The following is a 16,429-nucleotide window of genomic DNA, read 5'->3' on the forward strand; positions in this document are numbered from 1 at the left end:
CAGTGAGCAGTAGTGAGGGAGGAGTAGTGTGAGACAGGTTCCAGACAACTCTGGAAGCTGAGGGACGGCCATAGGACTTGAACCTCAATAGGCAGAGATGAGGCAGGGGAATGTTAGTGTTCTATTTGCATTCTAGAAGTTACCCTGCTGTCACATGCCAGATGATTTAAAGGCAGGGAAAGGTGAGAGCTGAGGTGAGGTCCCAGCAGTGAGACTGGGCCAGACCTGGAAAGCGTTTCCAGGAGCTGGTGACCAAGCGAAGGGTGGAGGGAGACTGACTGATGGGTTGGATAAGGGATACAGGAAGCAAAGCAGATGTTAGAGGAAAGGGATGCTGTTCCTTATCTATTGCCGTGGGACAAACTAGTGGCTCAAAACAACAATCGCCCGTTGTCTCACTGGTCCTGGTGATCTAGAATCTAAGGGTGGGGGGGCTGGAGAGCTGGCTCAGCATTTAAGAACATTTGTTCTCTTGCGGAGGACTTGGTTTGATTCCTACCACCTGCATGGTGCCTCACAGCTCTCTGTTACCTCAGCAGGCACCAGACACACGGTGCACACACATACAAGTAAGCACACTTACTCAAGTACATACCCACATACTCATGCACAGAGAATAATAAAATAAACAGATCTAAAAACCCCAACATGACAAACCTTTAAAAATCTAGGGATATAATTCTAACATTTCAGGAGGCCGAGACAGGTGGCTCTCTGTGAGTTAGAGACTAGTCTCGTCTACATAGCGAGTTCTAGGTCAGTCAGAGTTACATTGTGAGACCTTGTCTCAAAAGAAAAAAAAAAATGAATCTGGGAGTAACTGATGTGTCTTTAGCATAAAGTCCCTTACAAGCTGCCCAGGGCTTCAGTCCTCTCAGGGCCTCCCTGAGGAAGGTCCTCCTCCATAGTGGCAACAGGTTTCAGGCTTCAGTGGCAGGCGGTTGGGTAAATCAGGTCACTGTAGCCTTCTCTCTCACATCCCTGGTGGCTTCTTTCAGAGTGGGAGAGAGCACCCCAAGGCAGAAGTCACTGTCCTTTTGTTTCTTTTCTTTTCTTTTTTAACAGATCTTGCCTCAGGTTTATTTGTAAAAACCAGCATAGGACACTGGTCACCTGTAAATAGTATGTAGGTGGGTGTGTCACACCAGTCCATCTGTCTTCACATAGTCAGAAGCCTTTTCTAGGGGCCTTTACAGGGCCCTGGGCACCTTTGGGAGCCTGAGCTGGGGCTGCAGCCTGGGCCTTAGCTGGAGCTGTGGCCTCTGCCTTGGTCTGAACCTTGGGCTTTGGTTGGCAGAGGCTACAACCCTTGGCCATGTAGTTTTGAATCCTCTTCCCAAGCTTGGGATGAGCAATGAAAGCAAGCCATCTGAGTTTGCGGCTGGGGCCCTTTGGCATCCTGGGCTTAATGGCCTTAGGCTTCACAGGGGCCTTAAATGGCCTCTGCATGGCACTCATTGCCTTTGCATTGTTTGCCTGCATCTTCAGGCATCTTTTCTTTTTTTTTTTTTTTTTTTTTTTTTTTTTTTTTCTTTTTTCATTTTTCGAGACAGGGTTTCTCTGTGTAGCCCTGGTTGTCCTACACTCACTTTGTAGACCAAGCTGGCCTCGAACTCATGGCTATCGGCCTGCCTCTGCCTCCAGAGTGCCGGGATTAAAGGCGTGTGCCACCACACCTGGCCCTTCAGGCCTTTCTTGTGCTTCTTGGCAAAGTGCACGTTCCTCAGGAACTTGGGGCCAACCCCCTTAAGAGATTCATATCTTTGTGACCGGGGTTTCTTAATGCCGTTTCTGTGCCATTTTGTGGGACTGCTTGTGTGTGGTGTGGTTCCTGGACTTGGCCATGTCTGCGTGGTAACCTGTGGCTCCCGCAGCGCCTCAGACCCTCCTTTTCTAATTTAATGTTGGAAATGACGTGCCACCGTTCCTGCCCCTTCCTGTCTGAAACAGGCACTAAATGTAGCTTACACTCAAGTGGGTAGAGGTGGGTAGGGTTGCACAAAATTCCTGAACACTGGGTCATGGGACTCACTGCGACGCCTGAGACAAGGGACTACGGGTAGTTATATGTAGAATCTGAGGAGTCCTGGGTCTCCTGGTTGAGAATACTTGACTCAGCTGGTCATGTAGGTCCCTCGGAAGAGAACACTCTGGGAAGTTGCTGGAAGTCTTTGTGTGAGTCTACAGTCAGTTGCTCAGGCCCCTCTGTGTCTCAGTTTGAAGCTTCTAGCGGTCAGCAGTGAAGCGCAGATGTTTTAAATCCCAGGACATGCTGCAGGTGGGAGGCACTAGCTACGTAGTTGTTGTACGGCTCCATAAGACACAATCACATGACTGAAAAGCTACCTCTCCATCCGACAACCCTTTTTGTGCCACAACTGTGTGGGAGGCCTAGGGAGAGGTCCTCTCCTTTCCGAGCTGCAGTTTCTGAGGGTCCCCTAAAAGGAGGGACTAGGTGAGATAAGTGATTTAAAAAAAAAAAAAAAAGCACACATAAATGTCTCTTCCTGGAAGTATGACATATTAAAAATAGGCCAAAGTTGATCCACTGCCTGTCTTTCTCCTTCCAAAAGTATACCATCTTGAGAAGTTGTGGACCAAGAAAAATCCAGACAGTGTTTTGGTTTGGTTTGCTTTGCTTTGCTTTGGTTTGCTTTTTGCCAGTTCAGACATTCCCAGGTTTTAAATGGCAAGATCCAACCCCAAGTTCTTTCCGGTCCTGTGACTCTGAGATTCATTGGTAACTGGGTATTTCATCATCAAGCTTGTTGAGAGGAAAAGAATTCAGATGTCCTTAAAGTTACAAAAATAAATAAACAAACAAACAAATAAATAAAATGTATATAATATTGCTTGGCCTTCGTGAAACACACAGTGTGACAAGTACTTTGCAGACTGTATTTCACTGTGTGCCCTGCTTGATAGTGCGTGGTTATACAAAGAATTGAGTAAATATCGTACCAATGAATGAATGAAATTCCTTATTCCCGTTTTATAGATAAAGACAGTGGGGCCTAGAGCCACCGAGAGGCTTGCCTTCTGTCGTATAAGTGGCTCCTGTGGCTCCACAGCACACCCGTGCCTTTTTTTGTGGATGGCGTCGCTGGAGACTGGAAAGCGAGCTCGCATAGATCACCTTCTATACGGCGAGCACATGCTAGGTGCTGCCTTTCAGAGGCGTTATTGGTGATGCTGCAGGGCTTCTCTGTTAATGCTCATCTTCCAGTGAGGTAGCGGGCTCAGAGAAGCCTGCTAACGAGCTACTGAGGGCAACTGAGCTGAGACGGGAGCCCAGGGCTTTCTTACTCTACAGCAGCCCGTGTAACACTCAGTACCCTCACCACCCTGTGCCCACGTTCAGGTCCTTGAAGCGCTGGCACTGCTGGGTGCCAACCAACTTATCGGGAGAGGTTTCACTGTCCCCTGCTCCAGTTCTCAGTGTCCCTTCCCATTTGCCAATCCCCTGGGCCTGGAACAGAAGAGAGTCGCCCAGCTTTGGAAAAGTGGGAAGTCCATAGAGCAGAAAGCCGAGGCAGACAAGTAAGGGTGTCCTCAGCCTCGTCTGCAGCACGTGCCTCAGGCCGGGGCCCAGGTTACACGGATGATGTGACCAGGCTCTTAAAGGCCTCATCAGTCACATCCACTTGCTATTTATTATTAAGCAGATCCGTAATACATGCGGCAGCTTCTTACTGATTCCCATGCCTTCCTTTTCATGACCATGGGAAGAAAAATAGTACAAGGGTGATTTTTCCCCCCCGCTCCTCATCCTGATTGCCCCATCACTGAGACATAAGTTCATCTTGAATCGTTCCCAAAAATGGCCATCCAGACTTTGATTTCATTAATATAGATGAAGCTACAGTTTGATAATTGTCATTTAACTAATGCATATTCTATATGGATGAGCAAATGGCTCCCCTCGTCTCTCCCTGTGGAGCCCATAGACGAAGAAGTAGCCACCATGCCTTTTTCCTCTTTTGTCCTCTTACCCTTTGCATTATTTTTTTGAGACTCTGAGGCTGTGCCCGTTTTGTCAAAAGTTTTCTGATGTTACTACCTCTTGAGACGAGGGACCCCCCCATCCCTGATCTGAGGTTCATGTAGTTCGAGTCCCAACCTCATTAGGAGGGATCTCAGGGGTCTATAGTTATCCAGGCAAAGGCCTGTGAGCACAAGATGCACATGGCCCTTGGCCTCATGGGAAGACTTGCAAGGAATTCAGAGGCTAGGTGGCTGATGGCTGAACTGCACCCCGGCCCGGTCAGGGCTGATTTCAAGCACAGCTGGTGCTGGAGTGAGGCTTGGGTACCACCCTGGCCTCTGGTGGTGCTCTGTGGAGTCGCTACACAGGGTCCCATGCTCGGGGTGGCTTTCCAGCCTGGCTGTATGCTCTGCTGTCACCGTCAGGAAACTTAATGCTTTTTGAGCAAAGAGACACAGACACATATCTTATACTCACCAGTTTCAGTGTGAAAGCCAACAGGCTCACTCACTAGGCAGTCAGTACTGAGGAAGCCCACAGTCCTTTCTGGGGCTCAAATTCTGCTTCCTTCTAAGAGTGTCTTCATAGGATCTAATGAGATTACAAATCACTCGTGTGTTAGAGAGTTACTGATGCTGTGTGTGTGTGTGTGTGTGTGTGTGTGTGTGTGTGTGTGTGTGTAGCATGCACAGCTGTAGGGGGTCCTAGGAGCTGCAAAGGGAGTGGAGAAATCTCTTCTACAAAAATTTGGTTGGTACCCACCTATGTCATATTTTCCATAATAAACCTCTCCCTGTTCTCTCCGTCCTCCTCCACCTCCTCCCCCCACCCCCCATCTCTCTCTCTCTCACACACACCCCAAGAGGTTATATCTGCCTCACTGAGGGGAGGGCGGCTGCCACAGTCTCTGAGTGACTGACTCAGATGATGTAGCCTGGAGAATGAGCTGCTTTGAAATCTTACAAGACACTCACACACACTCCAGGTTAAGAAAGGTGGCCTCAGGTTTCTAGAGATGTAGCCAAAAAGTAACTTAACAGAGGAGAGTGGAACAAAAGGCCAAGAGAGAAATTGATGGACTGCTAGTAATCCCTAACATAATAAAAAGCCTGTTAAAGAGGAAAGAGGTCATTGTTTTATGGCACTTGGGATGACACAGAGAGTACTGTGATGCACTGTGGGAATGCATCCCATTACAAAGGTTTCCATAAAAAAAAATTCTGCTATCCATTTGGCCCGACAAGTACACTCCGAGGAGCAAGGGCTGTGGAGGACAGAGATCAGGGTCAAGGCCAAGGTTGGAGACTGAGTTTGAATTTATTTTCCCCTTAATGGCCCTAATACTGTACTCAATTCCTGAGAAGAAATTGTGGCCAGAGGGAATAATTCTGAATTATGTTTGTTCTGCCCAGATTCTAGGCTTTGACATTCTTCTGATGAAAAACCTGAAGCCAATGCTGCTTGAAGTAAATGCAAACCCCAGCATGAGAATCGAACACGAGTACGAAGTAAGTGGTTGTAGCTCCTCCTGGACCATGCTGCTGCAGAGCACGGACCCCTCCCTCCCCCCCCCCCCCCGTGCGAGGTGACGTCCCCTTGGCTGCCCAAGACTTGCCATCCTCGAAATTTCACAGCAAAGTTCCGTTCAAGTCAAATAATTTTAGTTCTGTCGAGCTCCAAGCAGAGTCTATTAATATAAGACCTTCTGACCCATGGTAATTTCCCAGCATACCATTCTCCTCATTTTTAAGGTGGGAAACTTAGAAGCAGCAGAGTCTTTCCATCAGTTTTGGCATGAACTAATTAGTTAGCCTCAGGAGATGAACTAATTGAAATTCTGTGACTATGAGTTAGCCATGTTGACGTGATCAAGCCACTAAGATAAACATAGTACATTTAACAGTGTTTGCCACCACCACCACCCCCCCCCCAAACACATTTAAGGAACTAGAAGAAATACCCTTGAAATTGCTACTGGGTTTTGGGGGGATTATCTGGATTCTTTTAGTTTTCTTCAGCCCTCTTCGTATTCCCAACTCTTACAAAGTGAGCATGTATAAATTTGATAATCTAAGAAGCACAGTGCTAAGACCAGGCATGTAATGCACACCTGTCATCCCAGGAGTCTAGACAGGAGGGAAGGCAGAATCACAAGTTCAAGGCCACCCTCAGCTACATAATCAAGTTGGCGGCCAGCCTGGGCTAACAAAATAAAATCATAACAATAGCAAGGAAACCACAGTGCTATTGTGTCTCTTTGTGCATTTTGTAGATTTTATAGAAGGTAATTGCATTCTACTATGAAAGGAAGGTTTAAGAATTCTCTGGATTTGTGTAGCCCAAATGTACAACTGCACAGCCATTTGAGCCAGTTGGCCGCACCTAGGCATAAGCATCAGAATTGGGTCACAGTTCGGCTCTAACTCAGAATCCTTACCTTCCAAGCTCTCTCCAGGGGTGTTTGAAAATATCCCCAGCCTGGTGGATGAAGAGGTGAAGGTGGCCGTGATCAGAGACACGCTGCGCCTAATGGACCCGCTGAAGAAGAAAAAGGAGACTCAGTAAGTCTTTATTGTGCTGCTTGCTTCTGCTGCCTCTTTGATTTCTCTGCTCTCTGTCCCAAGCAGGTGAAGTAAGTTCTTGACATCTAAATGAATAGATCACTGTTTCATAGACAATCTCATGCAACCAGCAACTCAAAACCAGGAGTGGTTGGGAATACAGCTCAGGGTAGAGCATGTGCTCGCACGCGTGAGGCCCTAAATCCAATTCCCAGCTCTGCACTCAGCCAGCCAACCACTCGACACGCAATTGTATTGATCAGGGGCAGGAGTTATGTGACACTGGGAGTCAATGATGCATTTCCCACGGCCATCCAAATCTGGGGTACCCACTTTTCCAGTGACCGAATCTGCACTTGGCTAGTTTGTCCCATTTGCCCCTCTGCCACACACATACATGTTGGGTTCCTACAAAGTGTTTGTTGACTGATTATTGTCATGCCTGGGTTTGGCCAGAAACCTGAAAGCTGGCACTTGAAGCAGTTCGCCTCATACCCACGACTCGTCAGATTGACCCAAGAGCTCCCAGAGACTTTGGCACTTGCTGCCATGGCTCAAGGCAAGGAGGAATGCTGACTCTCCCAGCCAGCGGCCTTTGTTAGGTCCCTCCGCTGAGATTCCTCAACAGTGGGGCTCAAGCCCAGCTATGAACCACCCCCAACAGTGCTTCTCGCCCTTGATTGCGCACGAGAACCTTCCAGAGCAGCTTTCGAAAAGGCCAGCACCAGGGGCTCCACCCTCAGCAATGCCGATCTCCATGACTTTGGCTTGAAGGTTTGTCCACAGACATCTGTAGGTTCCCTAGGGTGCTGCATCTTGGCAGCCGTGCTTGAGCAAGCACGCCTTACAGGAAATGTTAGTTAGCCTCAAAGATTGGCCATCTCATGGTCCCACGAACATTCACTTCTATGGTTTGTGTCGCTAATTCTGCCGGAGTGTACTCCACAGACTCCTCTTCAGAGATGATGTCCCTGGGCCACCAAATCCTCTGAGTGTTTTCAGGCCCAGCAGTGGGCAAACGGTATAGCCACCAGCTAAACACATGCAGCTACTGTCACTACTTACCCCTCAGAAAAAAACACTGGTTGGAGTTGCAGTTCAGTTAGATTAATTGCAGTAAAGCACACTCCTTCAAAATCTATTCCGTAATGGTTATTGATCCCAGCAACCAAGATGAGACCCCAGGAGACTTTGTGCTCTGTGCAGGCAGGAGAAGGTGGCTTTCTGGAGCAGGGGGGTGCAGGTTATTTTAGGATGCCCTTGACACATTGGTATTCCGACTTCCCTGGGAACAAGAAGTTCAAGATCCGTTGTGTGACCTGAGCATACTTCTAAAGCTTAAATGTTTTTCTTTTGAAAATTTCCTGCACGAGTCCTGTATTTACATCCTTTCCATTTCTCACACAGCCTCTCACATTCCTCGTAAGCCTGTCCTATTGCCCCACCTCAGTATTCATGGCCTCCTCTTCAATAATTACAGATATAATCTACCAAGTCTACTAGTGCTGCTGTTGTGTGCGTGTGTTTAGGGCTGACCACTTGGGATTAGATGGCCTTGTCGAGGGCTCTTCTCTGGCCATGCCCCCCTGAAGGAGACCTGTCTCCTCTGAGCTCAGAAGTTATACATCAGGCCGGTTTGTTTAGTAAGCCGACGGAGGCCTGGGCATCCTTTAACCTCTGCTACCAAACACAGAGAACCAGAGGTTCCGCCCTTCACAATAAAACAGTACAGACAGAGCTCTCATTTATTTTCCTGTCCCTTGTTTCACGTTACCTATACAATCCATAAACGCTGAAGATCTGAAATGTAATTGCAGTGGAGCCCAGGACCATTGATTGGGAAGGATGAAAGAGGCATTTTATAACTTATCAAGTCATAAGCAGCAGCATCTCATTTTTAATTTAAAAAGCATTGACGTTTGTATCGATACCCAGGGACAGAATTTCAGGACTCCGGCTTCCCTGCTAAGCTAGAAACCCTCTCACCTCCCCCTTTCTTACCTGTAGCATAAAGAGGTGTGTAAATAGCTAAATGCCATTTGCTGATTTTTTTCCCCCCTTAATTTCACTTTTATTTTTAGCCAGCAATGGTTGGTCATCCATAAGACCGCATTGCAGTCTGCAAAGTGCACAAATATATAAGCAATTATGATTGTGGTAACTTTACCAGATCTGAGGCTGAAATTATTCTCAGTTCCTACTTCTCAAGATCCCTTGGCAAAGCACAGGATGGCGGGGGGGCATAGAAAATGTGCAGGCTGTGGGGCCAAAATCTGTGGGCCACACCATTCCAACTGTATTGAGTGACGTCACAGTAGAATTCCAGGCCGGAATTTGCCTGTAGAAGCAGAGTTTTCCAGTTATTTTTGCTGCTGTTTGAGTTGGGTCTCACTATGAAGCCTAGGTAGGCCCTGGACTCATCCTTGTGTCTCTGTCTCCCTAAAGGCAGAGGGACTGTAGTGTGTGTCTCCATGGCCAGCTCCATGGCCTGGTCATTGTCATTTCCCACTGGGATGTTTCTCATCAAGACAGCTGGGGCAGGGTTTCACTTGCCTCACTCAGTCTTAAGAAGCAGATGTCCCAAGATCCTCAGCCCCACGACTTCCCTGGAAAGGTGCAAAAGAACCATTAGAAAGGTGACGACATGGGCCCGTGCACCCTGCACCTCCGTACAACCCCTGGGACCTTCCTCAGTGAGGTCAAGAGCAGTTCACAGGTGGTCTGTGGGCAGAGGAGCCTGGCCCCACTGACCACCTTCCGAATATAGCAGCACTTCCTTTGCTGGGCACAGTGGTTTATGCCTGCAATCCCAGCACTCGGAGGCTCACGGGGTTTGCCATAAACTCAAGGAAAACCTGCACTATCCAGTGAAGCCCCGGCCAGGCCTGAAATACAGAATGAGATGCCATCTCAAAAAACTAAAGTGCTTTCTTATTTTTTTTCTTTTTTAATAATTTATTTAGTTTTATTTTATGTGCATTGGTGTCAGACTCATTGGAACTGGAATTACAGACAGTTGTGAGCTGCCATGTGGGTGCTGGGAATTGAACCCAGGTCCTTTGGAAGGGCAGACAGTACTCTTAACCTCTGAGCCATCTCTCCAGCCCCAAAAGTGCTTTCTTTTGAGGCTAAGAGACAGCATTCAAGTCTTTACTCTGTGATAAGCTACTAGCAAATGCTTTCGCGAGTTGCATAGCTGCCTTAAGCCTCCAGGAGCCTTTTCTACATAATAGATAATGACATGTAAATAAAACAATGATAACTACATTCCAGTGAAACAACATAGCAGGCATTTTTTTGTTTGTTTGTTTATTTGGTTTGGTATTGGTTTTTGAGGCAGCCTCCCTGTGTGGTCCATGCTAGCCTGGAACTTGCAATCAGTTCTTTTGGCTGGGCTTCCTGGGTCTGGAGTCCCAGGTGAGGGCCACCAGGCTGTTGGTGACAGACTCTCTCTAATGCTTGCGTATCATAAATCTGAGGTAATGAGATCACCATGCACTCCCGCTGACGCTGGAGAGGGCTACTGGTGGCTGTTAGAGAGCTGCCTAGCATGTGGAAGGCCTTAGATTTGGCCCCTGGCACCCCTCCCCACAAAAGTGCCCAATTTAGCGACATTTGGTGCATCTCTACTGTTGTAGGGACATGAGTCCTTCCAGCTCCAAAGATGTTTGTCACTCCATGAGAAACCTATTCCTGTAAGCACTCCTTGCATCTGCAGACCTCACCACCACCACTGCCACCTCCGCCGCCGCCGGTGTGCCGCTGTTGGTAGCTACCTCTCTGCCATGGATTTCCTGTTCGTGGTAACTTTTTAAAGAGAATTACACAATACACAGTCTTTTGTGATTGGCTTCTTTCATTTGCATAATGTCCATGAGGTTCAGCATGCTATAGCGGGTATTTGAGCGTTACAGCGAACGCTCTATTATAAAGATTAGACACACTGCTGCTCAGTACTGGTTTCTCAGTTGATAGAGTGTTGGGCAAAATCTTTTTTTCCAACCTGTGTGCGCTACAAGGATTAAGTTCTGATTCGAGTCTTCTACATTAGTTTTCACTTGCAAGGAAAAGTTTTCTTTTCTGCCACAAGAAGCCATTAGAACTCTGGTGTAATCTGACCCCTCACTTTATTGGTAGAGACACAGGGGTCACCACTCTGCCTGGTTCATGTCTCCCCCTCATCTGTGTCTGAAGAACACTGAGCTGGCAGCAGTGACCTTGACCTCAGCCAGAGCTGGGTGAGGTCCTTAACCTCTCACCATGCTCTGAGCTCAGCCAGTCTGCTTCCTTGCCTGGCAGCACTGACAAGGGCTGGTTCCCAGGGTCACCAAGGGGTCAATGTGGCTACATTTTGAGACGATGGCGATGGTAACAGCCAGCCCTAAGCTTCTGAGGTGGTAGATCTCAGTGATGGATAAAGTCATTCTAGATCTGTGACTCCCCCTGCGCACCCCTCCCAGCCCAGAAACCAAGCAGGAGAAAGTATACGCGAGTTGTGCCAAGTCACAAGGCTCCTGAGTGGCAGAGTAGAAGTGACCAGTCTCCTCACTTGGAGATACTTCAGTGAGAAAGGGTACTTCAGAAGCCCGTCTTTGGCTTGAGAGACCTATCAGATGTGAATGAATGAATGGTATCCCCCACTTGCTCTCGGATGAGGGCCTACTTTGGGGGAGGTCCTCCTAACCCCAGAAGGGCCGCTTTGCTGGTTGCTCTTCCCTCCTGAATGTCGATCTTTCTGGTAACGAGACTCTTCTTGGGACTTATAAGCCTTTGGGACCCCCGAGTTTATAAACTACGGCAGGGCGGTAGGTGTGGAGGAATCCAAGGGGATTTTATAGAGACTGAGCTGCCTCCCAGGTTCCTAGTTGCTGGCATATGGACTGCTTGCCTCTCTGATTCAACAATGGCTGTTAGGGGCATGACTTATGGAAGCCAAGAAGGCCCTTTTCCTGTAGGAACTTTTCACAGTCTGCTCCCACTTTACTTACGTCTTACCACCATAATAACCCTGTCTGCTGTAAAGAATGAAGAGAACCCGCCAGAGCCACTTCGGTGCCAACCGGAGAAGCCCATGTGACGCTTCGCTTCTTACCTTGACAAGCATATCCCTGGGATCATTTGCCATTAGAACCAACAGCTGGAACTCAAAACAGGTAGATGCTATAGGAACCCAGGATAAAGGTGAGGCATTCTGAGAGAACAGCGAGGAGGGACCTCCCAGGCACCCACTGCGTAGCCGGGCCTCTGAGCGTGACCAAGGAGTGTGGCTTTGTCCTGAGCTGGAATAGAGGAAGCACTCAGTCAGAAAGCTCACGAACTCAAAGTCCTCCCAATGGCATTGGCAATTATGCCTCACTGAAGTCACCTCGATAATAGGAAAGATGTGTTCATTTTTAAAAGGACTTATTATTCTTATTTTATGTACATGGGTGTTTTGGCTGCATGCAATGCCTGTGGAGGCCAGACGAGGGTGTCAGAGCCCCCTGGAACTGGAGTTAGAAATGGTTGCTAGCCACATGCGGGTGCTAGAAATTGAACCCCAGTGCTCTTAACTGCTAAACCACCTTTCCAGAACCATGTACACTAAGCCAGCCAGCCTAAAAAGGGCAGCATCCTTCTGGATGGTGACCATGCTTCTGGCAACAGACTCTTCTAGAAGAATTACCTCATTATCCTAGGGACTGGTCCATCTGTGTGTACACAGCTGATCTTTAATTAAATCCTGAGGTTCATCTGATGGCAAAAAAAAAATTCTTTATGCTGAACCCCAGGGACCAGCACACACAGATCCCAAGTCCCTCTGAAGGTCCCATATGCATAAAAGAAGTCTGGGCCAAAAATTCCTTTATCTTGAGTGTTTACTGAGCACTTACTGTGTGTCAAGAGGAGGACTCCAGGAGTAAATTAGCTCACAGGCCGGAAGGAGAGGACAGACCCATACGAAAAGATCTTTAGGGGGGGCTTGGAGGGGGCTAAGTACAGTGACTACAAAGACAAACCATCAGGGGAGAAAAGTGTTTGGAGAGATCATTTCCTGGCAGGAAGAATTTTCAAAGGAGATGAAGAGGTAGCACTGCAGCTGAGGCGGAAAGGGTGAGTAGGGGTTGACAAGGGGAAGGATGGCGGGGAAGCAGCAGCAGGAGGCTCTGCAGGAAACCCTGAGAGAGCTCAGGTAGGCTGGAGAGACAGGTGCCTGAAGTGGATTGGAGAGAGAAGGGAGGTGGGAGAAAACACCAATGGAAAGCCAGAGACCGGAGGTGGGCAGCCTGGGAACGGCAAACCAAAGAGACTAGAGCTTGGTTTCAGTGTGGACTGTGCGGGGTCTTGAGGGAACCCAGAAGTGACACAGGACCTTGTGTATGTGTGTCATTCCTGAAGAAAAGGCCAGACTTTTATTATCTAAGGCCAAAGTGTGCTGTTATCTTTGGAGGCTCCACATAACCTGCCAGAGGTTGGGGGCATCGTGGTTTGCGGCTACGGCGGCTCTCTGGTCCTCCAAAGTCTCGGGCTTGGGGTGGGTTTTCAGTAAACTAGATACACGTGAATGCATTTCCATGGGAAAACAGACAGGAGGTGGCTAATGGTAATTGCACTGCTCTGTGTGAAGCGCGCCGAGTCGTTTTTGTCTGAAAAGGTGGAAACAGTGAGAAGTAACCAGAAAAGCCTCTTGTGTGTGCAGTCTTCTGGGGGGTGGGGCGAGCAGGGGGGCACTTCTGAGGCTAATGTGCAGAGAGCACTTCCTGAAGAGTGTAATTTCAGAGAGATGTCAGGCAGGAACTGGGTCTCTCCTCCATGCAGGTGCCCTGCCCCCCATGTGAGTAAAGATGGGAACATACGCAGCAGTGCTATTCGGCAGTGCTGACCTGTGCATGAGCCTTCCCGGGAGTCATTCCAAGTGAAGATGGGTTTGCAGTTTCCTCATGCGCTGTGCTGGTGACCCTAAAGCCTTGGTGTGTTCTTTAAATTAGGAGCTGTGGGCTGGGGAGGGGTATGGTAGAGACCGCCTGTCATCCCAGAGTTTGGGAGGAGGGACCTCTGGGAAAGAAGCCCCGTCTCAGTGAACAAAGTGAGGAGCTGCCTGCTTCCTTGTGGCTAGAGCAGGGCCTTGTCTCTCCATTGATGTGGGCTAAGCAGTGAGCAGGTGATTCAGAGAGCGAAAGAACCTCAGCCAACCAGGAAGCCACTTGGTTTTCAATAATGTCCCAATCCAGAAGGAATGAAGTACAGGCTGACGTGTGGAGTGAAGTCAGATCCCTGGCAGACAGGTTTTCCATCAGTGGTTGGACAGAGCTTTGTCTCCTTATACATGTGATTACCATGTCATCCGAGGGAAGAGAGCCACCGAGGTTGGAGAGCCACTCACGGTTTCTGGGAGCAGATGGGAGCAGCATGGGAAAGCACAAGAGTTCCACATGAGATGCCTCAGGGGTGAATCCTGGAGCTGCCATTTATAGCCATAAATGGTTCTGTCTCCCCACTCTGCAGTGTTTCTTCATCCATAAAAGGGAGTTTTTCAGTTGGCTTTTTTTTTTTCCCCTTTTTTTTTTTTTTCTTTTTTAATCTGCAAAGCAATGAAAAGTTCTTGCTTTGGGGGGAGGGAGAATGTTGCCTATTCCTAGGAGAGACCTTGCTATGGGAAATGTCCTATCTGAATAGTTTTAAATAGGTGGAATATTATGTATAGTGAGAGAGAGAGAGAGAGAGAGAGAGAGAGAGAGAGAGAGAGAGAGAGGATGTTGTGTGTGTTTGTGTGCATACATGTGTGTGAATGTGTGTGTGAATGTGTGTGTGAGTGTGTGTGTGTGTGAGTGTGTGTGTGAATGTGTGTGTGAGTGTGTATGTGTGTGTGTGAGTGTGTGTGTGTGTGAGTATGTGTGAGTGTGTGTGTGTGTGTGTGTGAGAGGAGAGGTAGTGCAGTGAGTAGGAAGAGAGCTACAGCAGTGACAGGTTAATCTTTGGCTGGGGGGAGGGATTTGATTTCTCTCTAATTATCTGCTAGATTAAAAGAAATGAAAGTTGAGAATGAAAGTCCGCTCCGGTAATCCCCAGAGCCCTGGGTTATCACACCAAATGGTCGGCAATACTCTCCAGCTGCTCTCCCTCCTCTTCTTTTCAGGCAGTTTCCATTTCTCCCTTCACTTTGAGCAACTCTCAAGGCAGAGGCTAATGTGCGGGGCGTGGGAGAGGGCAGGATCTGAGCAGGATCTGGCCCCAAGCTGCTCCACTCCCCACCTTGCAAGTCGGGGCCGGGGCTGCCTGTGAGCAGAGCATCACTGCACTCCTCCCCCTCACCCCCCACCCCACCCCTGCAGCTGCAGAGCCAGCTAGCTCTCCCAGGCTGGTGCATGGCTTCCTTAACGTGGGGGAGGATCCCCTCTCCCTCCAGGCTGTGCTGTGCCCCCCCACACACACACACGCACACCGCAGCACGCAAGCTGTTAGCATGTCAGTGAATGCACAAGAAAAAGCAAGAATCCATGTAGACCTGCGCCAGAGGCTGGGGCAGTTGGTGCACCTGAACCTGGTGAGCTATAGGAGGCAGCAGCAATGCCAACAAGAGGCATGCTGGGTCTTCCTCCATCCCCCCCACCCCCACCCCACCCGCCCCAGGGAGTGTGAGGCAGGATGGAGGTGGTGCAGAAGCCTCAGAAGAAGCTCCGAGGCGAAGCGGTACAAGGCAACCAGAAAACAGAGACTGTAATGCTCATAGCCATGTCAGTCATGAAACTACAAACTAGGGGGAAAAGCTATGCCCCCCTCATAGAAGAACACGCTACAGTGTCTAGAGTAAGTTAACAGAGACAGGAACACCCATCCTGAATGTAGGCTAGGATCCTGGGTTGAATCAAACAGGAAAAAGAGCACCAGCATTTCTCTCCCTGCTTCCTGGCTGCAGATGCAAAGCGACCAGCCACCTCACACTCTCGCTGCCACGGTGACAGTGGCATCTGTTATATTCTTGTATATTTTGAGCTATAATCCCCTCCCTCCTTAACTTTGTAAGTACTCCAGCAATTCAGGAGTAGTATCCTGTGCGTCATCCATGTGGTAGCAGCTCACAGGCAGTCTCTCGGTCACACCATGGCACTTGGCTCCAGGTGTGCATTGCACCCATGTCTGTCTTGGGTGGAAGTGACAAAGGAGCCAAACTCTACTACAGAGGTGGAGGGTTTCTCCAGAGCGCCTGCCTCCATGGCTCCTTCACCAGCTCGTAATCATCATCACCGCCATCACCCACACACCTGCTCGGTGCTCTGCTGACGTACAGTCGTCCCAGAGCACTTACTGTCCAGCACCCTCCCAACTGTGTGCCATAGGCAGCCCAGGAGTCTTCAGCCTGTCCTAGAGACCAGACACTCTAAGATGCAGAGAGACTGTCCTCAGATCAAGGACCCCATCTCTTGCTGGCAGGAGGAAGAAGCTAGTTGCCTGCCTACTAAATGGGCTGAGGTGGGATTTCTGCAGGCGATGAACCCAGTGCCGTGCTGAAGGGGACAGAGACTAGACCATGTCCTCCGAGGCCTGATTAAGTTAGAGGAGCTGGAAATCCTCTGCCAGGAGGGAAGAGAGGCGGTGAGGATGTCTCAGCCCGGAGGCGAGAGCCAAGGGCAGAAGCTGTTTGTAGCTTCAAAGGCTGTAGTGGGAATGGACTAGGGTCTCTGCAGGTGCCACACCCATCAGTGGTGGAACAGGGGAGTGAGCTGAAGTCTGTGGAGACAGTTAAACTCAGTGAAACAAGGAAAAACAAAAAGAAGCCCAAAGTGTTAGGAACTGATTCAAAGGAGTCATGAGTCCCATGCAGCCGGAAGTAGCCAAGCCACAGTCAAGTAGATGGTGGCATAAAGAATGCAGCCTTGGGGGCTGGAGAGATGGTTCAGAGGTT

The 16,429-nt window shown here is 49.0% G+C and overlaps 1 protein-coding gene across 1 annotated transcript in view; it reads left to right on the forward strand.

Annotated features, from left to right (window-relative positions):
• The window catches only part of Ttll11 (tubulin tyrosine ligase like 11), a 227,423-nt gene that overhangs the window by 85,203 nt on the left and 125,791 nt on the right, over window positions 1-16,429 (forward strand). The window contains exons 5-6 of the mRNA XM_051166567.1: window positions 5,398-5,493; window positions 6,431-6,546. Coding sequence (XP_051022524.1) covers window positions 5,398-5,493; window positions 6,431-6,546 — 212 coding nt within the window. The remainder of the gene's footprint in view (window positions 1-5,397; window positions 5,494-6,430; window positions 6,547-16,429) is intronic.

The sequence above is a fragment of the Acomys russatus genome, chromosome 24 (assembly GCF_903995435.1).
Source record: "Acomys russatus chromosome 24, mAcoRus1.1, whole genome shotgun sequence".
Classification (NCBI taxonomy): Eukaryota; Metazoa; Chordata; class Mammalia; order Rodentia; family Muridae; genus Acomys; species Acomys russatus.